General features: G+C 42.0%; 1 protein-coding gene across 3 annotated transcripts in view; it reads right to left on the reverse strand.

Annotated features, from left to right (window-relative positions):
* MLH3 (mutL homolog 3) overlaps nt 1-24,170 on the reverse strand; it is a 37,564-nt gene that overhangs the window by 7,796 nt on the left and 5,598 nt on the right. The window contains exons 3-9 of one of the 3 annotated variants that reach the window (XM_074955956.1): nt 19,246-19,344; nt 18,527-18,597; nt 17,481-17,585; nt 16,315-16,387; nt 15,347-15,418; nt 12,229-12,337; nt 7,240-7,399 (exon numbers count right to left, since the gene is read on the reverse strand). In XM_074955956.1, the coding sequence (XP_074812057.1) occupies nt 7,240-7,399; nt 12,229-12,337; nt 15,347-15,418; nt 16,315-16,387; nt 17,481-17,585; nt 18,527-18,597; nt 19,246-19,344 (689 nt within the window). Of the gene's footprint in view, nt 1-7,239; nt 7,400-12,228; nt 12,338-15,346; nt 15,419-16,314; nt 16,388-17,480; nt 17,586-18,526; nt 18,598-18,685; nt 18,792-19,245; nt 19,345-24,170 lie in introns of those variants that run through there. The other 2 variants (XM_074955958.1, XM_074955957.1) reach the window with 2 other exon arrangements.

Genomic DNA, 24,170 nt, shown 5'->3' on the forward strand with positions numbered 1-24,170 from the left:
GTCAAAGTAATACAGCAAGCCTCCAGAAATGTCCAAAGTATGCAGCTTCTCTCCTGGCATTGAGTGTGGCTTCAGGAAGACAACTCGTAGGTTAATTGGCTGATTTAGGTGAAATGTCGAGACTACCTACCTTAGGGATGAACTTATGGTGCTAGGGTTCTGAATTCTCAGAACCACTTTGTCCTTGTGAAAGGATAAAGGAGGCCTGGCCATAAAGATTTGGAGCATGCTCGCACTCCATGCTGTGGTGATAGCTACCGGAAAGACTCTCTTAAGAGTAAGGTGATGCACTGAACAATCCATGAGTATCTCTAATGGAGGCTCCATGAGTTTTAAGAGGACAACATGCGATCCCAAGGAGGAGCTGGGACTCCCGCAGGGTGTAAATATCCAAGAGGCCCTTGGGGAATCTCAATACCACTGGATATGAGAGGACTGCATATGACAGTATCAGAGCATGACAGAGCCAATATAGCTGCAAGGTAAGCTTTGAAACAACTAAATGCCAATCCAGCATGTTTCAAGTGCAATATGTAGTCAAGCATCTGTGGTATCATGGCCCCAACTGGATCCAGAATCTGCTGAATTGCCTATACAGAGAACCCTTTCCATTTGGAGGAGTAGGTATTCATAGGAGATGGTTTCTTATTATGCATGAGGATTTCTTTAACCTGTCAGGAACAGTCCCTGTCAGAAGTGCTCACCAGCCAAATCCAAGCAATCAGATGCAATGACTGTAGGTCTGGGTGCAAGATCTGACTGTGGTTCTATGATACCGTGTCTGGATAGAGCAGAAGATGGATGGGAGATAAAATGGACATTTGCAATAAGTAAGACAGCCGAAATTGCCTCAGCCAGTCGGGAGCTATTAAGTTCAGTATGGCCTTGTCCTCTCTGATTCTGGATATTAATCTGGACATCAAGGGAATGGAGGGAAAGGTGTTTCGTAGGCTCAGACCACTGTAGAAAGAAGGTGTCTGTTAAGAAGCCCAGTCCCATACCCCCTCTTGAACAGAAGTTCAGGCACTTGGTAATATTTCCTGTTGTGAACAGATCTATTGTGGGAATCCCCCAATGGTGAAATATCAGTGCTATGATGGAGGTCTGCAGTGACCACTTGTGACTGCTTGCTGTGTGCTGCCTAAGAAGCCTCTCAGGCTTTAGCGGGCTACTGAAAGGTTTAAAGCCAATGGGATTACCCAGTGGAGATGACATCCAGTCCACAGCTTGATGGCCTCCTGGCAGAGAGGGGATGACCAAGCACCTCCTTGCTTCTTTACATAGTGTATTGTGGATATATTGTCTGTCAAGATCTGCAACATGGAGTCCCGCAGAACAAGCTGGAATGCCATGCAGGCCAGCTAGAAGCCCTGAGCTCCAGGATGTTCACATGCAATTTCAAACCAGATCCCTTGCATATGCAGATGGCACCCCAACCTGTACCTTAGGTGTCTGTGATGAGTTTTATTGTCAGGGAGGGAATCAAGAAGGAAACCCTCTTCTATATGTTTCCAGCCACCAACTGAGTTCTCATAGAATCTGGGGTGGGACCAGGACTCTCTTGCTCATGTGATGCTTTGACGGGAAGTATGCAAACTTCACCCATAACTGCAAGGACCACAGGTGAAGTCTGGCAAGCAGTGTCACATACGTGCATGCTGTCATATGGTCCAACAGTCCTAAGCATATACACACCAACCTTGTTAAAGTAAATTTTAGCTCATTTGTTATGGACTGAAGAGACCATAAGATGTCCTCTTGGAGGTAGGGATTTGCTGATCAAGAGCTAATCATGGTTCCTATGAACTCTATTGTCTGTTATGGGGTGAGAGACGATTTCTTGCAATTCACAAAGAATCCCAGTTGGGAAAACAAGGAAAGAATTGATATTGTAGTCTCCTACTTGGACCTTCCTCTGCTCATTCAGATATGGATAGACATGGATACCTTTTCTCCTTAAATGCACTACTATCGCTGCCAGACATTTTGTGAATACTCTTGGTGCCATGGACAGACCTATACTGGTAATAGTTGGGCCCTACTGTGATTCTCAAGTACTTCCTGTGGGATGAGTGGATAACTCTATGGAAGTACACATCCAGTAAGTCAAGAGCTACAAACCAGTCCTGAGCCACCAGAAATGGAATGATGGATGCAAGTATTACCATCCTGAATCTGAGGTGGCATATATATTTGTTGAATCTCCTCTGATCTAGGAGAGGACAAAGACCCCCTTTTTTCTTCAAAATGAGAAAAAACAGAGTAGAAGCCTCTTCCCCTGAATTCTGAGGGCCCTTCCTCTATGGCTCCTACATGAAGCAATAAGGCCAATTCTGCTTGTAATAGGCTCTCATGAGAAGGATTCCTGAAGAGGGATGGGGAAGGTAGCGCAGGGGGCAAGGAGTAGAAGTATATAGGGTAGCCGGGGTGATGATCTCTAGCACCATCTGTCCAATGTTATGACAGACTTGACAGTACCTATCTGCCTTTTTAGAAGTAGGTGCCACAGATGATGGGGTCTACTATAATTTTTTTGCTGGCTCCAACAGCCCCTCATTAATTGGCATGGCACGCCTTTCAGGCAAGCAAGAGTACAAAATATCCAGTAGCTTGTGTGAGTCTTCCTGCTCTACCTCCATGGAGATTTCTAACATGTAATGCAGCAGTTACTGAAATGTTTCCCAATCATACGGCTGAGTGGAAGTGGAGGGACCTACTGCCTAATCTAGTAAGGAAGACTAGACCACTGCTGGGATCAAGTGCTCTACTGTCTGCAGGTGTTCTTCCTCATCTTCCTGTGCTACACTGTGAGTCTGCACCATCAGCGCCCCTTGAGCACTCTATGAAGTTTCATAGGGGAATGAGATCTAAGTCTACAAGGGGTAGTGGAGGTAGTTTTTCTTGCTGGTTGCATACCCCAAAAGGCCCAAGATTGCACATCGTAGGAGTAAGGGGCTGGGGGCCATGGGGTTGGATATCAAGGTGAGTGCTCTCCCTGAGATCCCATAGGTGTACATCTACAACTTCTAGATTCCCTGTTAGACCAGTAAAGGTCATATGAATAGAAAAGAGATGAGTGGCTGGGGGATACCCTCCCTACTATGCTCAGAAGGGGAGAAAGAAAATGAGTACTCCTCCTCTACCCTAACCAGAGTTTTGGGGTGAGCTTGAGTCTTCCCCACCACTGCAGCTGAAGAGTTGACTGGTACTGTAGCAATACTGGTAGTCAATACCAAAATACAGAGGGCACTCTTACAGCTGAGAATACTATGGTGACTCAGGCTTCATGATCACTGCAAGATCACGTGACACCACAAATAACTTCAGTGCCAAGAAAGTCAGTGCTGGGAGCATCTGTACTATAGGGGTCAGTAGCAGATTCAGAGGTGACAGGTCACTGACATCTCATGCACCGAGAGTCAGTACCAGGTGAAATGCAGACCACTGCCTGAGACAGTACCATGTGTGCTCAGCAACTGGGTTTTATCATGGTGTCAGAGAAACCTAATTTGGACCATGAACTACCCTTTGTCTTAATAGTCTGAGGAGATCTATGCTTCCTTTTACTAGGTCCCAAGAAGGGTGACTGAGGTCTGTGCTTGCTCTGGGAAAGATATTCCTTCCTACTGTATTCAGAAAACTGAAGCATTGACTGAGGAAGCCTGTTCAGGCCAGAGAGGCCCTTTTCTCTCCAGTTCTAAGGAGGCGCTATCTGAGAGCTTCAGGAAAAAATGTTAAGGTGGATCTTTCTCACCTTCTGTGTCCTCTTGGAGAAGGAGCAACAGATTGAGCATCTATCACCTTGAGTGTGAATCATTAAGCAGACTAGCTGAATCATAGGAGGAGCACGTTTTGAACCCTTGGGACTTCCTTTGTATCACAGCAATTAAATCCTGGTACTGGGGAAGTCCCTAACTTTAATAAGAGGGTTTTGTTTGTTTGTTATATATAGCCACTAAGTGTAAAAAACACACTACGCTAACTATACAAATATTACTCTCTCTCTCTCTCTCTATATATATATAATTACACACATGATCAGTAAAGTCACACAGTGTGCAGAGAAGCAGATTCTGCAGGGGTTCTGTCTTGCAGCCACGGGCAGTAAGAAGGAGCTGAGGGACAGCTGGGCCTATCTGTCCTTTATCTCTGGCGGTGGATAAGAGGAGAAGAGGGAAGAGAGGCATGAGGACATCCAGGGCACAGGCATGGCCCTCATGGACATTGCTAGCCAAAAGAATCAGACCCCATATGCATGGGTCACATGAGCGCTGGAAGTGGAATACATGAGGAGAATCACTTGAAAAAGAATGAACTTGATGTGTCAGAAGATGCTGTTTTCTAACAGGGTGGATTGATTTAAATCAAAGTAATTTAAATCACTGATTTTAATCGCAATTTAAATCAGCAAGCAGAAAATGCTGATTTAAAACATTCAAATAATTTATTTTCCTAAAGAAAAGTTGGTTTCATTGGTTGGTAACCACAAAACCAAGTTGAATTGCAACTAAAGATAGCCTTTACACTAAATTTGGAGCATCTTTTAGTTTTTGCTACCCAGGAGGATACAGTATATCTAGACACATTTATTTAAGTAATTATATAGCTTAACTTAGATTTATTAAGATTCTTAACTTTTACATATTTTACTATGTTAGAAATTGGTGAATTATGCATTTCTTATTTACTAGATTATTATTATGTTTTTACTTGTGATTTGTGCCAATCTCTATTTGGATGGAAATTCAAATGCATTTAAAAATACAAAAAATAGAATTTTATTTTTAAAATAAAACTATTTTAAATGTGCAGGATACAAATGAAAGAAAAATGTTTAGCATAAAGTTTAGCAAAACATGTTTTAAATTTAAAACTAACTGATTTATTAAACAAAGGAAGTATTATCTGTAGTTAGTCAACTGATCTGATTGTTTCTGGTCATCATGTCCTTCAAGATGTTATAACTAGTAGATCTCATCCTCTCACACCTAGTTTTTATTCATAGATTGGAGGAAAAGCTTTCCTGATTTTTCAAGTCCCATCTGGTTTCTTAACTCTGAATTAACTAATCACTGAACTGAACTAGTTGAATAAACCGAAATAAAAAAATATTCTCTCTTCACCTGCAGAAGAGGCTACTACTGTCAACAGCTGGTTTTGCACTCCAACAAATTCTGGTTCAAGTTGCTTAGCCAGAGACATCCACTAGTTCAGTAGTTTGACTTTCTTTAATACTGTACTTCGGAGCAAAAATGTACTCATTTTTTAAATTTAATTTAAATGACTTTAATAGATTATAACAACTTTGGGCCTTAACATATATTGTCAGTTTCAAATTTAATTTTAAATAGGTTTATTTAAATAAACAAACTGTATTTAATTTAAATATTAAATATCAGATTATTTTTTACTTTAAATAAAATTGATTTTTATCCACCCTACTTCCTAAGTAAGCATGTTTGTTCATATTGCTAATATCATTCAGCAGATGACATAATGGGGAATAAGAGCAAACACCATAAAACCAAATATTTGCTCAAAAAAGGGCTCCCTTCAATGAGTCAAATCCAAGCAGGTCTGTATTGGGGTGGTTATAACACTTGTCTTGTAGCTTAAGGTCTACAAGTTTCACACATTAAGTACAAGGAAATGGGTCAATTTTTTAAGCCAACAGCATTTCACAACCTGTTTTTTTGCCCCAAGAGATCAGCAGTATCACCCCTTGAAAAGGGCACTTTCCCTGTATATAAACTCTTACACATGAACAAAAGAGAAACATATTGCAAACAGGAGTAGGATTGGAATGGCTTACAATGGCTCAGCCTGGTGGCTGCAACTTGTTATTATATTGTGCTTTTATTTAAAAATACTTATACCCTAATACTTATGGGTGTGAAGAAAATCTTCAAAATGTGAACTGCAAGCAACTGATGCAGCAATTTCTGCCTCAGTTTTCAGAAAGCCTGAAACAATAGCTCTGAGAGGGATGAACTGCCCCTATTTGTTTATAGGAGAAGACAACTCTGACACCTAATGATGGCATTTAAATATCAGTCTTGTTAACTATGTCACTGTTGATCAAAGCACTCAAGAAAGAGGGGCAAATTATGAATGATTTACGATAAGAGGTATATGATTTTGGCATCATGAATGGATGGAGCTTGAGTTGTGAGCAGAATTTGAGAGATTACTGCCACTGATATTTTTCAAATCTGATTCCTGATTGCAGGTATTGTTTCATGCCACCAACATTTTCTAAGGAATTTCAAAGTTCAAACTCCTCCCGGTGCAACCGAAAGCCACACAGATACAACTGGAGCAAGAGAGTCTTTAAAACAATAATATTTTAATTTGTTCTTGTCTTTAAATGCAATCCTCCTTGCAGCTCACCCACTATAATTTTTATTTCATCCACTTTCCGAAATCTGCAATCATCCCTAATTATGTCAGTTATAGACTTATAGTTAGCCTAGCTATGGGACTAAAAGAAAACAAACATCACTGCCTAACACTAATTGTGCTCAATAATAATAAATTATAATCTAGTGCTTTTTTTAGTAGATCTCAAAGTGCTTTACAAAGGAACATCATTATTATTACAGGAAAATTGAGGCAGAAAGAGGTGAGGTGACTTGCCCTGGGTCACATGCCAGCAGGCCAGGACCAAACTGGGAATAGAACTGAGCTCTCCTGAGTCCCAGTCTAGTGCTCTATCAACATTGCCTCTCTGTCTAAGGTACATGTGTTATCAATTCTGCTGCCACACAGATCTAGGGGAAAGAGGCTGGTGGCTCACTCCTCTTCACCAGAAATAGCAGGACACCTCTTAACCAACCTTGTCGCCTACACTGCTGAACACTGGCCTCTGTCCTAGGGAGTCTCATTTTAGTTGTATTAAACTTAAAATAATAGTCTCTCCATCCAACCATGTAGCCTCTTATGCAATTAATAAGTAAATCTTTGCTCTCTTTTATCCCACATGGACAGAACAGTATTAGTAAGTCATGCTCCTTTCGTTTTCAAGACGAGTTACTTTCTCACTGAAGATGAAAAGTACACCAGCAAAGAAGCAGTCCTGAGGCCAGCGGACATGGATAAATAGTTCTACTGAAAGCATAGCAAGGGCTCTCTTTAGCTTTCTCACTTAGAAGCCACTCTTCCAACACCCTGCATCATTAATATAGAGCAGAATGACACCATCACAAAGTAATTTGCTCAAGTTCCACATCCAGGACTAACCTCCACAATGCTTTTAGCCACAGGCTGTCTTTTCCGTCGTAATTCATTGGCCTCTCTCTCCATAAAACACAGGGGGACTTTCCCAACTAGAATCTGGGAGCTGTTGTTCTCTGGAAATGATAATTCAAGGCCTACTTCCTCCAGGCTTTTGTGGCAGCACCTGAGAAGAAAACCTCAGAAATGAGAACCTGAAGCACCCTCTTCCACACACCTACAGGATCAGTCACAGAGCTGGACACTTCTGCACTCCCCACACAGAAGCTTCCCATCTCCTCCATCCACATAATGGCATCTCAGGATTTCCCAGCAATGCTTCTCTTTTAGTCCACATTTCTCTCCATTAAATTTGTGCAGAATGCTGGCTCCATGGTTCTGAGATCCCAGGAGTTCACTTTACTGCACAATAGGAAGCTGTACACTTTTCCCCATGTCTGCAGGTCTCTTTTCTTAAGATACACACAGGAAGTTCAGGTAACAGTGACCACAATATATTATATACATGCAATGCAATATTATGATGGGGTATTCACCCCCACACTAGCCTGGAAAGGGTTAATGAGGTTGAGAAGAGACATTTAACCCGATAGGCCATGCCTGAGGGAAATTAGGTTTGCTAAGGCCTGAGCTACACCAGGAAATTAGATCAATATAACTATGTTGCTCAGGGGTGTGAAAAATCCACACCTCTGAATGATATAGTTAAAATGGACCTAATTCCCTGTGTAGACACTGCTAAGCCGAAAGAAGAATTCTCCCATCGATCTAGGTATCATCTCTCGGGGAGCTGAAGTAGCTACACTGATGGGAGAAGCCCTCCCATCGGCACAGCTAGCATCTTCACTGGAATACTACAGCAGCGCTGCTGCAGTGTTTTAAGTGTAGACAAGCCCTAAGCAATGCCTGATTGATGATGGAGCCCTACTAAGATGGAGCCCTACTAAGAGGGAACAGGTGGTGCTAGTATAAAGGTAGGAAGTTGGTAGCAAAAAAGGGTTGCAGTGAGGAAGCCTGCAGTCACTCCCTAGGCATTAGAGAGGGAAAAGAGGAAACCCAGGGAGACAGTAGAAACCCCGGGGATCCACGCCCTGAAGGAAGAGTTTATCCAGAAGGGTGGTGGAGTAAGCCTGAGAGATGCAGAGTAGGACAAGGCTCAGGGAAATAGTAGTAAGGTGGGATGTTGTAGACCTTGGCTGTTGATTAGAGGGTCCCTGACCTGGAACCCAGAATAGAGGGCAGGCCCGGATTCCCCTACCAGCCACTGGGGAAGTGGTACAGTCCAGGCAGCGAATGGAAAGACTACCAGGTAGTAACGAGAACAAGTGAGGAGATAACGATATTTGCAGGAAGTTTAAGGATTTCCTTGCATCAATCTTCACCACAGAATGTTCTGAGATATCTACCCCAGACCTACTCTTTTCAAGTAATAAAAATGCTTGAGATGCCAAGAGAGGAGTTACTGAAACAAGCTAATAAATTAAAGAGCAACAAGTCACTGGTATCAGATAGCAAACACCCAAGAGTTCTGCAGGAGCTTATGAATCAAATGGCTGAAATACACAAAAATATGCGCTCATTATAATGAGCTATTATAGCAGTGGAATGGTAGGCAGCAAGAAGCTTACTTATCCTTAAAAAAAGATGCTAGGGATGATCCTGAGAATCACAGAACTGAGTCTTACCAGATATACCAAAAAACAGAATTGTACAACTCCAAGATGATCATGATATGATGGGAAAAAACAAGTAGGGCTTCCACAAAAGAAAACTGTGCCTCTCTAATCTACTACAATTCTTTAAGCATGTAAGCAAAACAGTAGATAAAATAAAACTGGTTGACAGAACTTATATGGGCTTTCCAAAAATCTTTGACAGTCCCTCACAAGAGGCTAAAAACATATTAAGTGGCTATGGGGTGAGACAAAGTTTTGTCATGGGTTAGAAAAAGACAAAGACAGAAAAAAACAGCGTATCAATAAAAGCTCAGTTTTTAATTTGACAAAAGTTTGCACTAGAACAAACATTTTATTAATGAACTGGAAAAAAAAGATAAGTAGTCAGGCAGCCAAATCTTCATAAGATACAAAATTATTTAAATTAGTTGGGACTAGAACAGACTGTGTGGAACTTCAGAGGAAAATGGGCAGCATTATGGGAGGTGACATTCAAATGACAAATGCACGCACCTTAGGAACAATAATTTGATATATTCAGATACTTTGTTAAATTAATTGCAACCACTAAGGAAAAAGACCAGGATGTCATTGTAACTGCTCAATGTGTAGAGGCAGCCAAAAAAGCACACAAAATGGTAGGGTGTAAAAAATATGAGAGAAAATAATATGGAAATATTGTAATGTCTGTGACATTCTGTACCCCAAAGCAACACCCTGGCACCCCCATATTTACCACGGTTATATGATTATGATATGTTTTGTACAAAGTATGCCTTCTGAGGTATCATTTTAAAAGTCTTGATCTGTTGAACATTAATATCCTGTTGGATTGTATGAGCTATAATTGTATGTGAAGTTATGAAATTTGCTGTATGTGTGTTACTGAAATATGTTGTAAGGTTGGGAACAACCAGCCTTTCAGGTAAAACAAAGGAACAGCCAGATATTGATGATGGCCCATTAAGGGGAATACACACTCACAAGGACTGTCCCAGGAACCATATACAATGGAGACTTCTCAGAGATAGCAGATAGACAATGGACACTGCTTGACTCAGCAAAAGATCTTTTCAGCAAGCTGGAATAAGCTATAAAAGAGGGAAGTGACATCATCGCTTGGTCTCACTCCCCCCACAACTCAACACCTGGAAACATGCCTGGAGAACAAAGACTTTGAATTGGGGAGATGGTTCCAGACTGGGAAGGAGAATCTCAGCTTTGTGTATTAAGGAACCATACCATCAGGATGAGACGCTGCTTGATTCAAATCCTGTCTAGTCTATAGAACTCAGATTGCGATCCTACTTTTATTTTTTAGGTGACCAACTTTGGTCTGTTTTCAGAATGGTAGCTGTGTTAGTCTGTATCAGCAAAAACAACAAGGAGTCCTTGTGGCACCTTAGAGACTAACAAGTTTATTTGGGCATAAGCTTTCGTGGGCTAGAACCCACTTCATCAGATGCATGGAGTGGAAAATACAGTAGCAGGTATATATACATAGTACATGAAAAGATGGGAGTTGCCTTACCAAGCGGGGGGTCAGTCTAACTAATGAGACAATTCAATTAATAGTAGAATACCAAGGGAGGAAAAATTACTTTTGTAGTGGTAATGATGGTGGCCCATTTCAAACAGTTGACAAGAAGGTGGGAGTAACAGTATGGGGAAATTAGTTTTTGTAATGACCCATCCACCCCCAGTCTTTATTCAGGCCTAATTTGATGGTGTCCAGTTTGCAAGTTAATTCCAGTTCTGCAGTTTCACGCTGAAGTCTGTTTTTGAAGTTTTTTTTGTTGAAGAATTGTCACTTTTAAGTCTGTCAGTGAGTGACCAGGGAGATTGAAGTGTTCTCCTACTGGTTTTTGAATGTTATAATTCCTGATGTCAGATCTGTGTCCATTTATTCTTTACTACTTATAATCACTTAAAATCTATCTTTCTGTAGTTAATAAATCTGTTTTATATTTTACCTAAACCAGTGGGTTTTGCTTGGAGTGTCTGGGAAATCTGCTCAGAAACAAGAGTTGGTGCATGCCCTCTCCACACTGACGGAGAGGCGGACTGGGGAACAGACTTGCACTGGTCAGGCTTCTGACCAGGGCAAGGCGGTACAGTTCTGGGGTCTTAGGCTGGGGAGCTGTGGGGAAATGGCTGGAGCCTCTCTATTGTTGGTTCATGAGTGACTGGTGAAGGCATTCATGTAACTCAGTTGGATGTCTCCATGCCTGGGGATGTCTGTGCAAGTACAGTAGGAGGAGTTTGCAGCTTGCCACAGCATCACAGTGTGAGAGGGAGCCCAGGTTGGTGAGACAGACGACTCAGTGGTACCTCAGTTCCAGGTTGCACCCTGGGGAACCCGTCACAATGTCATTGTATAAATCGATGTGATATCCTCACCTGGAATAGTATGTTCAGTTCTGGTCACCCTACCTCAAAGAAGATAGAAAAGAAATAGAAGCGATTCAGAGATGGGTGACAAAAAATATTAATGGTCCAGAAAGACTTCCCTATGAAAAAAGATTAAGAATATTAGGACTGTTTAGAGAGGAGATGGCAGAGGCATTCAAAATAATGAACAGGGAAAAAGAAAGTAAATCAGGTGCTCCTATTTACCCTCTTTCTTAATCTTCCTCTATGGACAGGTTATTCCATGGTTATCCATTAAGTAATTTCTTGCACCTGCCTCTGAAGCATTTGGCACTGGCCACTGTCAGGGAGAATGCTGAATTGGATGGACTACCAATATGATCTAGTACAGATATTCCTATGTTCCTAATGAGTCCACACAAGAAGGGCAGAAAAGTATCCATTACCAAACAAGCATACGCTGAGCACAAAAGGAGAGAACACCTTGTAACTGTAAATACCCACCCCACTTGAGTTCCTGCTCAGAGCGAGAGCTGAGATTTCTGAATAAACCTCTGATTAATGCTAGATAAATGTAACTACTCAAAACCAAATCTGCAGCTAATAAAAATTCTTGTATGGGACGGAAGAATTCCTGACAGTAGCCAATCCCCTATTCCAAAACATTTGAGAGACGATGTTCACTTCTTATTCCATGTAGTGATTTTGGTTTCTGTCACCCAAGAGCAGAGAGACTCTTCTTTTCTAACAATTCATCATACAAACTTACCATACCCCTCTATTCTCTTCTCCTCACACTATAGCTATTGGAACTCACTCAGTGTGCACCTAAAGCAGAATGAAAGCAACTCCAGCAATGGCTGTGGTATCTAAAACAGCACACAGAAATTACATTCTCCTATTCACTGGAATCCCACCCAAGATATTGGAGCCATCAACCATTACTAACCGTAAGAGTCTTCTCTGCTCCTCTGTTACCTCAATCTCCAGTGGGGGACAGATGGTGGAGGACAGCAATTTCTTCTTGCCAGATTCTTCAGGCTGCTTCTCATAGGAATCTGTGGGTAGAAAAATTACAAATACTGTTCTTAAAATGAGTACTTGTGGCACCTTAGAGACTAACCAATTTATTTGAGCATAAGCTTTCGTGAGCTACAGCTCACTTCATCGGATGCATTCAGTGGAAAGATTTATATACATAGAGAACATGAAACAATGGGTGTTACCATACACACTGTAACGAGAGTGATCACTTAAGGTGAGATATTACCAGCACGAGAGCACGGTGGGGGGGGGAAGGGGGGGGAAACCTTTTGCCACAAGTACTCCTTTTCTTTCTGCGAAGAAAAAGCTACTCTGAAACCTGTTCTTAAAATGTACATGCAGGTTTTATCCTCAATGGCCCTATGGCTTGGCATGTAGACCTTCGTGCTTGAATTAAGAAGCGACCGCAGGACTCTTCCTTCTGGGACTCATGGGGGACAGCGACAGTCATGGAAAAGACAATCGTTGTCTAGGGAGTATGATTAATTCCATACTTGGATCCCCCCTCAGTGTTAAAAAGGAGTTATCCTACATAGCAAAGGTTATTACAAGAGTTAGCTCAACTCATGGAATGGCCACTTGAATTGAACTGAACTGAAACATCTAAAATAAGTGCATTGTGTCATGACCCTGCAGGTCTCAAACCTCGCTGGGTCTGCAGGTTTCCCGGTCAGTTGATGCCTCCCTGCTCTCACCCAGTGGCTTGTTACTAACCAACCCAGCAGAGAAATCATGAAACCTGAAGTTACATCAGGAAGGTCTCCCTCGGGCTTTGACTGGAGGAACACCAGTATTTCTGATTGGCCAGGGCTTCTATGTAAATCCAAAGAGAGGCACAGGAAGACGTTTGCACAACTGGGCTCTATGTGGCTGCTGTTTGGGTGCCTCACCCAGCTTTATAGACTCTGATCTGCCTGATTACCAGTATCCTGACCTTGGCCTGAGTCCTGGTGATCCTAATAGTGCCTGACCTTGTCTGAATTAGTTCAACCTAGTGCCTATCTGATGCCCCATAACCTAGGACAAGAACCTCCTGAACCAAGCTGCTAACCACTAGATACGGGCTACCTATGTCTGGGCCCTGACACACAGTCTCCATTTGAATACCATTCATTAGCCATTTCCCTCAATCCCCGAAGGGTTCTCAGTCTTTAGCTGTTTTCACCAGTAGGCCAAAAGGAGCAATGTTTCTTTCCTGGAATCTTGTTTGCAGGGACTGCATGGCCCTTTTTGATGAAAGAGAAGGCCAGTGATCTTTTAAGTGCTCAATGGATGGGCACTGTGTTTTACAGATCTATAACCAAAATTAGGCCGAGCAAGAGAAAAGACTTATTCCTCTGCATACAGTTTCAGGTGACTAAATGTGGTGAATTTTAGGTTTCTCTTCTGATCATTGTGTTTAGTTAAACAAACAAAAACAACCCATGCTCTTTATTCCATTATCCCACCCGTTAGTCCACACTGCTAAACCTCATAATCTTATTGACATTACCCCCATTTTCCTAATTTTATTCATCCTGCCTGTCTTGTTAGCCCCCCATTACACCAGACCTATTTCAGTCTGAAAGCTCCTTGGGGCATGGATCATTCTATCTGTTTTGAAAGGCACCTAGTACTCCTTTGGGTGCCAATACTACCAGATGCCTGTACGCCCAGTGATGAGCTGCCAAAATCTTAACAACTGGTTCCCTCCCCACCCCACGAGGGGGTTGTTGCCCACCCCCGCCCTCCGGGACTCCTGCCCCATCCAACCCCCCGCGTTCCTTGACGCCCCGTCCCCCAGGACCCCTGCCCCATCCACCCCCCTCCCCTGTCCCCTGACTGCCCCCAGAACCAGGCAGGAGGGTCTCGTGGGTCACCGTAGTGGGTGCCCACGCCACCCCTAAGAGCCAGAGGGACCTGCTGGGGAACGAGGTGGGGAGTCCCAGCAGTGCTTACCTGGGGCAGCTCCTAGGAAGCATCCGGCAGGTCCCTCTGGCTCCTAGGGGTGGGGGAGTGTAGCTGGGGGGGGTGCAGGGGGCAGTGGCCACTCCCCCCACTGATCACATCAAAAGTGGCGCCTTAGGTGCCGACTCTGTGGGTGCTCCAGGGCTGGAGCACCCACGGGGAAAATTTGGTGGGTGCAGAGCACCCACTGGCAGCTCCCCGCCCGGCCCCAGCTCACCTCTGCTCCGCCTCCTCCCCTGAACGCACCGCCCCACTCCGCTTCTCCACGTTCCCCCCTCCCCCTGGCTTCCCGCGAATCAGCTGTTTGGCAGGAAGCCTGGGAGGGCTGAGAAGTGGGCAGTGGCTTCCCACTCAGGCCGACGGCGGTGGAGGTGAGCTGGGGCGGGGAGCAGTTCCCCTGCACGCATGCACCCCCGCCCCCCCCCGGGTTACCTGCTGTGGCGCAGGTGGCCCTCCTTGCGCCCCCCCGCCCCAGCTCACCTCCGCCTCCCTGGGCCTCAGTGCGAAGCTGCCGCCTGCTTCTCAGCCTGCTCCGGCTTCCCACGCGAACAGCTGATTTGTGGGAAGCCCGGGGGGGGGGGGGGGCGGAGAAGCAGAGCAGGGCGGCGCGTTCAAGGGAAGAGGCGGACGCGGAGTGGAGGTGAGCTGGGGCCGGGGGTGGGGCAGGGAGCTGCCGGTGGGTGCTCTGCACCCACCAAATTTTCCCTTTGGGTGCTCCAGGGCTGGAGCACCCATGGAGTCAGCGCCTAAGGTGCCACTTTTGGCCGGTTAAATTTAGAAGCCCTTTTAGAACCGTTTGTCCCTCGCGGAACAACTGGTTCTAAAAGGGCTTCTAAATTTAACAACCGGTTCTAGTGAACCAGTGCGATCTGGCTCCAGCTCACCACTGCCCATACAGGTCAATGACATGGGAAAGATGGAGGATCATACCGGATCCCTGGACCCCGTGAGGAAATTTATATTTAAAATAATTTTGTTAGCATGCTGTCTCATGGGGCCTTTTCCCCCTGGAGACTATTCTCAGTTGCACTTTGCTAGGATGGTGAAGAGCTTTCTTTGGACATCTGAATCCTCACCTGCAATAAGTTGCTCCAAGCGGATACGCTCATGGGCTGCATGCTGATCCACCAACACTAGCAGATTTCCATCTAAGAGAGGAGGTTAACAACAGGCACCTTCATTTCAAACAACTGCACATGTTGGGAGAAGGAAAGAGCATTGCCCATGTCTCACCAAGGTCAGATTTAGCAGCTGGAGATCAGTCTATTTAACAGAGCTAAGTTCAGGAGGAAGCTGGGTTAACAAAAAATAAAATAATGCAGAAATGAAATGTGAGGATCCAGATGAGTCATTTAAACCTGGGGTGGCCAGAATGAAGTTCAAGGAGTTGTATGTTTGATGATGTCACCAGCCAAATTCCTACTCCCTCTATATTAAAGATGAGGTCAACTACAATCTGTTCAATTTTATTATGCAGATTAGATAAAAAACAAGAAGCTACTGGTTTGGAGAGCATTTTTGTATAGCTCAAGCTAGTTTCAATACAAAAGATGAAATGCATCCATTAACTGAGAATGAAGTCCAATACCTTTTGGTAATGTGAAATATAATGTGTTTATCTATAGCAGCACTAATCACCACAGCATCTAAGGAGCACCATGAACAAAGTCCTTTAGCAATCTCCAAAACAGAGAGAGAAAAAAATCTAGGAAATTCCAAGTGAAGGCCAACACCCTCCTTAATTCATAATAACATGCCTTTTTATCCTGTCTCGCAACAGCAGAAGATAAGGACACAGTCCTGGCATTTGCTTTTGGTTTCCTGGCTTTTGTCAGATCCAAGTTAGAGCCTTAATATTACTGAAACAGAGATTTTGCATTGTTATTTTGCATTTAGCATCACAGAACTATCAGACCAAAAGAATACATCCCTGAAAAAAATCACATCTTCTGAACATGTTTCAGAATGCCAGGACAGTGTCCTCTCTGTACTGAAACTACATGAGGGCTAGCTCAACCTAATCAATACTAATGGGCATTCTTACCTGCATTTGCATTCACTTCACTCCTAGTGTTGATTAAACAAGCAATAAATTTATTGTCCACTTGGTGAAGAACCTGTAACATATTCAAAATGTTCATTATCCATTGGCAAAACCATTTTTAGAAGGGAAACATACAAAACTTTAGAAAGAAAAACTCCTCTCCCCACCAATAGCTAACATTGGAACCACTGGATGAGTTAAAGTGCAGTTCCACCTGAAAAAGTTAATGCAAAAATGAAACCCTCAGGTCTCTAGATCTCTTCCCCGGTGTTTCAGACAAACCTGTTGCCATTAGTGACAAATGTTTTTACTCCCATTAGCCTTACAGAGGTAACAACTAAGAGAAAATGAACTGGATTCTAGTTCACCTTGTGCATCAATACTATCTTTTTACTAAGTCCCAACCACTTATACCTCTGCAAAACCACATGAAGCAATGTGACTGCATGGATGTAAATAAGAATATAGTTTGGCCTGCAGAACTTGCATTAGATTAGATTTGAGAGAAGAAAAGAAACCAGATTGGCTCTCAGAGCCCAAAGGTAAAAGTGCAAGGTTGGCAGCATATTTATATTAATTTTAAAATGTCTGAGCAAAACATTTGATACAGAAGCACTAAGATACAACTGGGTTTCATGTTTACTGTACCATTTTAGAGTCACTTTTCAGAGCAGAACCACACTTTAAAATAAATGTAAAAATCCTTACATGAGCTTTGGGATAGCTATTGAAACTGCTCAGCTGAAGGTCAGAATTTCTTCAGCAAATCTTTTTTGAAAATGTATGTCAAAGAATCGGAATTAACCAAACAGCTACAACTACAACTGACTATCAAAATGTTATGTAGTGAAGTGCCAACGATAGTGCTGTAAGTTACAAGGCAGTGATAGCAGGGCTATTTCTTGACTTGACTAGCTTTAAACTCAAGAAAGTTGGGAACCACTCTGTAGGTAACTGTTTACAATCATCTAAGAGATGGTTTTGAGATGCATATATCTGTTGGTGTTTCTCTCACAAACCAATTATGCTTTTCTTTGCAAATTAAAAGTATTATCTATTTAATTCCCTACGTCTTTTTCACCAAGCAGAAACATTGACAAACACTATTTGGCTAGTAGCAGTTGAAACATGGTGTTTACACAAAGCTGCTATCTGACTTATTATACCTGCATTGAATTAATCATCTCCTTGGTGAAACGATAGGGATATAAGATATTATGAATTTTCACAGCCAGACTCCCAGCCTGGCCACTGCTCACATCAACAGCAACCTGTGAAAAAGATCAATACAGATAATTTACAGGATGCAGACTTAACTACTGAGTTTAAAACCACAAAATCGAACTGCCAGCTTTGAATAAGGCTATTCTGGAAAGGGGTCCCTTTGTACTTAGTGCATTGGTTCCGCTAACAAGAACAGAACTAGCTCAAAATACCATCTGGTAATCCCTCTGCTCCTCTCTCAGCACTTTCCCACACACTAAGAGCTATTTCATTAGACAATCTGACATTAGTTGTCAGCCGACATGTACACACTCAACCAGCTGAACATCCAGGAAGATGTATCAACTCAAAATGACTGTTACTACAGCAAATGTTCCAAATAATTGTTCCCCTTCAGAAACTCACCAGCAGGTGGTTTGCTCCTGCATCTCTATTGTACACAAGTGGAAATATTTGTATGCATACTGCACATCCTGACTGAAATTGTACACTTACTCACATTGATTAAAGATATTTCCCTGTGACTATAAAGGAAATCGCTCTAAAAGCTCCACAGACATAGGGTGCAACATTGTTTCTTCCTCACACATTATGGTCCTGCCAATGCTACCAACGTATTTAAATGACCCATATAATACATACAAGGGGGAGGGGAGTATTGCAAGGGACAGAATTTTATCCTAAGTCAAGGTGATTATTTTTGCATTGTAGACACAGCCCACAATAACACTTTGTTTCCAAATAACACGAGGTACAGTATTCTTTAAGATCAGCTGTAATATCAATCACTTCTAATTTGCATAAGCCCACAAAATGAACTCACATATAAACAATCTATAAAAATGTACCACAGACAAGCCCCTTGTTATATGTACAACAGAATAAATATACACAACAGTTATAGTATTTGCCATTTCAGTTAAAAAAATCAACATAACAGAAGACTGAAATGGCTCCCACTGAAACACTAGAACGTAAAAATACCCACCTCTGGGCAGCGAGCAAATACAGGATTGTCCCACTCTGAAAACAAGGACTGGAGAGACTCCCCATCAGCATCTAGGAGAGAATTTGTGTATAACATGGGGATTAAGAAAGCCTAGGAGTGCCAATAGAAGATGTACTCAGATTGTTCATTCCCACCAACCTGGGACTCTTTAGCTCACAATGTCTGGGTTTCTTTTCTTCTCTTTTTTGAATGAAAGGGAGAAAAAGAGACAAGAGAATGCTCCTTCCTATTGTCAGATGGGAGTAGGACTCTGGGCAGCTTCTCTGACTACACTATGCACTACAGAACAACCCAACAAAATCTGGAAAGGAAAAGATGGATAAACTCAGCCGCCCACTCCCTCTAGACAAAGCCACATACCAAAACATTGATTTCATCCTTTCTTGGGAAAGAGTCCCAAGGACTAAACTAATTTCTATGCTCAGACTGGAATGTGAAGACAGACAAGGGGATTAGATAATTGCTCTTTAAACTATTAGCATGATTTTACAGAGAACTGGGAACATCATCTTGTAAATATAAACATTCTCTAATAGACTTCAACCCTGCAGGATTTTTTTCCAATTCCACATATGAGATGACTCACAGAGTCCCATTGTTAACAGACCTTGAGTAAGTCTGGGTTTCTGTCAGGACATCTGGCAGAGTTCTTTGGTTTGTTTTTCACTGTACTCTATGTCCTGGCAAAATGACCCTACCTCTGAAATCCTGGCTTGCCAGAATCCTCTCTTCCCGAGGTCTAGGAAGGAAGGGTAGAACAAGCTCACTTCTAAAAGGATGGCACCTGCACTGAAACCCTAAACACACAACAAAAATTTACTGCTGCAAATTTAACGGACACAAAGTTTCAAACATCTCTAGAGCCCCGTTCTTCATATTTTTATTAACTAAATTATTATAGTGTGCTCAGTTCTGTACAAACGATGAAGATATTATTCCTGACCCATAGAACTAGAAGTCAGCAATGAAGAAATAATAACACAGTGCTCTGAATGATCAGAAGCTAGTATAGGGAACTTCATTTAAAATAAATTAATGTAAGTACCTAATAACCTAACTTCTAATGTGACTGGGAGAATACTAGCTGCCTTGGCAGAAGAGGTGTGTTTTAATGAAGGATATGAGCGAAGACTGAAACATTGAACACAGAAAGAAGTATATTTGTAATACAACACATTTCTGTGCAAAATGAAGTGAATACTAAACACACACAGTGCATGGTTATATTGTGTCCTTTATATGAAATATATGTAAATATTTTTACAAAGAGAAACTGATAGACACAGAGATGCAGGCCAGATTTTTAAAGGTATTTAGGTACTGAAAGATGCAGGTAGGTGCCTAGTGGGATTTTCAAAACCACCAGATGCCTAACTCCCACTGATTTGCATCTTTAAGCAACTAACTACTAGGGCTGTCAAGTGATTAAAAAAATTAATCACTATTAATTGCATGATTAAAAAACTTAATCGCGATTAATCACGTGATTAATCACACCATTAAACAATAACAGAATACCATTTATTTAAATATTTTTGGATGGTTCTACATTTTCAAATACACTGATTTCAATTACAACACAGAATACAAAGTGTACAGTGCTCACTTAATATTTATTTTTGATTACAAGTGTTTGCACTATATACAGACAAAAGCAATAGTATTTTTCAATTCATCTAATACAAGTACTGTAGTGCAATCTCTTTATCAAAGTTGAACTTACAAATGTAGAATTATGTACAAAATAAACTGCATTCAAAAATAAAACAATGTAAAATTTTAGTGCCTGCAAGTCCACTCAGTCCTACTTCTTGTTCAGCCAATCACTCAGACAAACAAGTTTGTTTACATTTGCAGAAGATAATGCTGCCCGCTTCTTGTTTATATCACCTGAAAGTGAGAACAGGCCTTCTCATGGCACTGTCGCAGCTGGCATCGCAAGATATTTATGTGCCAGATGTGCTAAAGATTCATATGTCCCTTCATGCTTCAACCACCCTTCCAGGGCACATGCGTCCATGCTGATGACGGGTTCTACTTGATAATAACCCAAAGCAGTGTGGACCGACGCATGTTCATTTTCATTACCTGAGTCAGATGCCACCAGCGGAAGGTTGATTTTCTTTTTTGGTGGTTCAGGTTCTGTAGTTTCTGCATTGGAGTGTTGCTCTTTTAAGACTTCTGAAAGCATGCTCCACAACCCATCCCGATCAGATTTTGGAAGGCACTTCAGATTCTTAAATCTTGGGTCGAGTGCTGTAGCTATCTTTAGAAATCTCACATTGGTACCTTCTTTGCATTTTGTGAAATCTGCAGTGAAAGTGCTCTTAAAATGAACCACATGTGCTGAGGCATTATCTGAGATGGCTGTTACATGAAATAGATGGCAGAATGCAGGTAAAAGAGGGGGGACATAAAAGCAGGGGACATACAATTCTCCCCCAAGGAGTTCAGTCACAAATTTAATTAACTCATTTTTATTTGTGGAAGCATGTCCTCTGGAATGGTGGCCAAAGCACAAAGGGGCAAACGAATATTTAGCGTATCTGGTATGCAAATACTTTGCAATGCCAGCTACAAAAGTAAGAGTATTGCCAGCAGATTGAGAAAAGTGATTATTCCCCTCTATTTCGCACTGGTGAGGCCACATCTGGATTATTGCGTCCAGTTTTGGGCCCCTCACTACAGAAAGAATGTGGACAAATTGGAGAGAGTTCAGCGGAGGGCAACAAAAATGATTAGGGGGCTGGGTCACATGACTTCTGAGGAGAGGCTGAGGGAACTGGGCTTATTTAGTCTGTAAAAGAGAAGAGCGAGGGGGGATTTGATAGCAGCCTTCAACTACCTGGAGCGGGGTTCCAAAGAGTATGGAGCTAGGCTGTTCTCAGTGTTGGCAGATGACAGAACAAGGAGCAATGGTCTCAAGTTGCAGTGGGGAGGTCTAGGTTAGATATTCGGAAAAACTATTTCACTGCGAGGGTGGTGAAGCACTGGAATGGCTTACCTAGGGAGGTGGTGGAACCTCCATCCTTAGAGGTTTTTAAGGCCCGGCTTGGCAAAGTCCTGGCTGGGATGATTTAGTTAAGGTTGGTCCTGCTTTGAGCAGGGGATTGGACTAGATGAACTCCTGAGGTCTCTTCCAACCCTAATTTTCTATGATTCTAAAAAGAGGGAAGCATTATGTCCTGTAAATGTAAACAAACTTGTTTATCTTAGCGATTGGCTGAACCAGAAGGAGGATTGAGTGGACTTGTACGCTCTGAAGTTTTACGTTATTTTGTTTTTGTACACTTTTTTATTTCAACTACAACACAGAATACAATAAATATGAAAATGTAAAAAAACATCCAAAATATTTAATAAATTTCAATTGGTATTCTATTGTTTAACAGTGCGATTAACATTGCGATTAATCATGATTAATTTTTTTGAGTTAATCATGTGAGTTAACTGTGATTAATTGACAGCCCTACTAAATACCTTCAAAAATCTGACCCATAGTGTATACGTTTCTCAAGCTGGGCTCTTATAAGATCTCACAAATTAAATTAGGCCTGATTAGTACTTAAGGGAATATTCGGGGGCTGCAAAAAGAAGTGCTGGTGATTTAATAGGTGGGGCTCTTCCATCCACGTCCGTGCTGAACCAATAACCCAGCATGGTGTCTAATGTTCAGAGATGAGACAAACAAAGTTCTTGAGCACTTATGATTATTATTTTTCATAAGACATGGGGTTGTCTTGGATAAATAATTTGAATTCCCGCTGTGGTTTCAACTGGATACAGGATTCTCCTTCACTTTCGATCCTAAATTGCTCTATACTGTTGCTGCTAATGCTGTGCTGCTGCATTCCCCTGTCCCATTTAGGGAAGGCTGCATTTCCGTGTTGGATGAAGAGATTCCTCTAAGTCAGTTTGCAGAGCACTTTGGGATCCTTCTAGATAGGAGATACATTTATGTAATATAAATCATCATCATTTACAGAGAGACTATGCTTGAAGGAGTTGGGTATAGTGCTTCTCATATATGCAGAAAGGAGAAAAACAAAGTGATGGAGCAAAGGAAAATGTGGACTGCACAAAAGTGCCTACATGCAGCTGAACTGGAAAACGTAGACTGCACACAAGTGCCTACATGAAGCTGAAACAGAAATGTAGATACGGTTTAGAATTAGGCTAAAGCAGAGCACTACATGTTTCAAACTCTGAACACTCTTTGTGTTCTTTAACTTCATTTATTCCATCATACCTGTGGTCTCTGCAGGGTCCACATCTTGACCAATCTCATACCATCAGACTATTGAATGACTTTCCATAGATGTGAGACTGATGAACAGTAACTAATTTATGCTCTTTAGTGAGAGTAATAGAGGTTTTCAAACCCTGGTGTGGTTTGCCTCCTCTTTGGCCCTGGCTACATACATAAGTGCTGTGTTAGGGAGGGGTGGTGTACCCTGTACTTGCATAGACATTATAGCAATTAATACTTTTAGGATGGCTGACACTACTGGAGCCTCTCAAAGGCAGAGCTCATTAAGAGTATGTTGCTGCTTTAATCAATAAGGATTATTTCCAAAACTACCACAACTGAAATGGGTTATTCTGAAAGAACAGAAAGGGCCACAGTAAAGCCTGCCAGGTCCCAAAATACCCATTCCCTACCCTACATTCAGGCGTGCCAGCACTGACAATCTACGGCCACTCATCTTAATACTTAGTTTATTAATAAGGAACTGTCTTGCATGGTGGAAAAATACAAGTCAGAGAAGCCACATGAGGGATCAGGGTTAGACCACCAATCTGTTTCAACCTATCCAGGAATGTTTCAATCAGTATACTACAATCCCGCTCTGTTATCAGGATTATTACGAAAAGTAACCCAAATCTCCAGGAAATGGAAGGAACATGGGCTAATGAGCAACTGATAGATATCAGAACAGACCCTCAAAACACCATGGCACCAAAAGAACCAAGTACAAGGCAAACTCCTGTTGTCAAAAGAAAGACTCGCATTTGCTCCAACATCAAATAACCTGCAAGGAATACATAAGACTTTGTATAAAATGAAGGTGTGAAATAACTACCTTCCCAAATGAACAGGAAAATACCCTAGTTCCCAAGGAAGCTAGTAAAAAAAAGTTGATTTTTATATACGATTATATAGACTTTAAGGCAGTGTAACGGAATGTTAAATACATAAGCAAGTTACAATATTCATGTTTAATTTTGCTCTCTCAACTAAACTAAACAAAACAAAACAGATGTTACAATAGCTTCCCAGTAGGAGATATTATAGTATGTTAATGTATATGGTGATGTTTAGGAACTTAGAGAACTCTACCTTCAGGAAGTGCTTGATAGATGTGCGTATGATATATGTGGATAAAGGCGTAAAGCCTGAACATTGCACTGTCTTGGCTTTCTCACTCTACTTATGCTTGAATACTGAACATGAACTTACTCTATTGGCTATGAAATCATAAGCTGGTATCATGAGGTTCCAATCACAGAGACTGGTTTATTAATCCAGACAACATGTTATGTGCATTATCAGGCTAGGTCCCAGAATCAATCTGTGTCGTTTCAAAATAGCACTCAGAAGCACCTCTGCCCTAAGAGAGCT

The sequence above is a fragment of the Natator depressus genome, chromosome 6 (assembly GCF_965152275.1).
Source record: "Natator depressus isolate rNatDep1 chromosome 6, rNatDep2.hap1, whole genome shotgun sequence".
Classification (NCBI taxonomy): Eukaryota; Metazoa; Chordata; order Testudines; family Cheloniidae; genus Natator; species Natator depressus.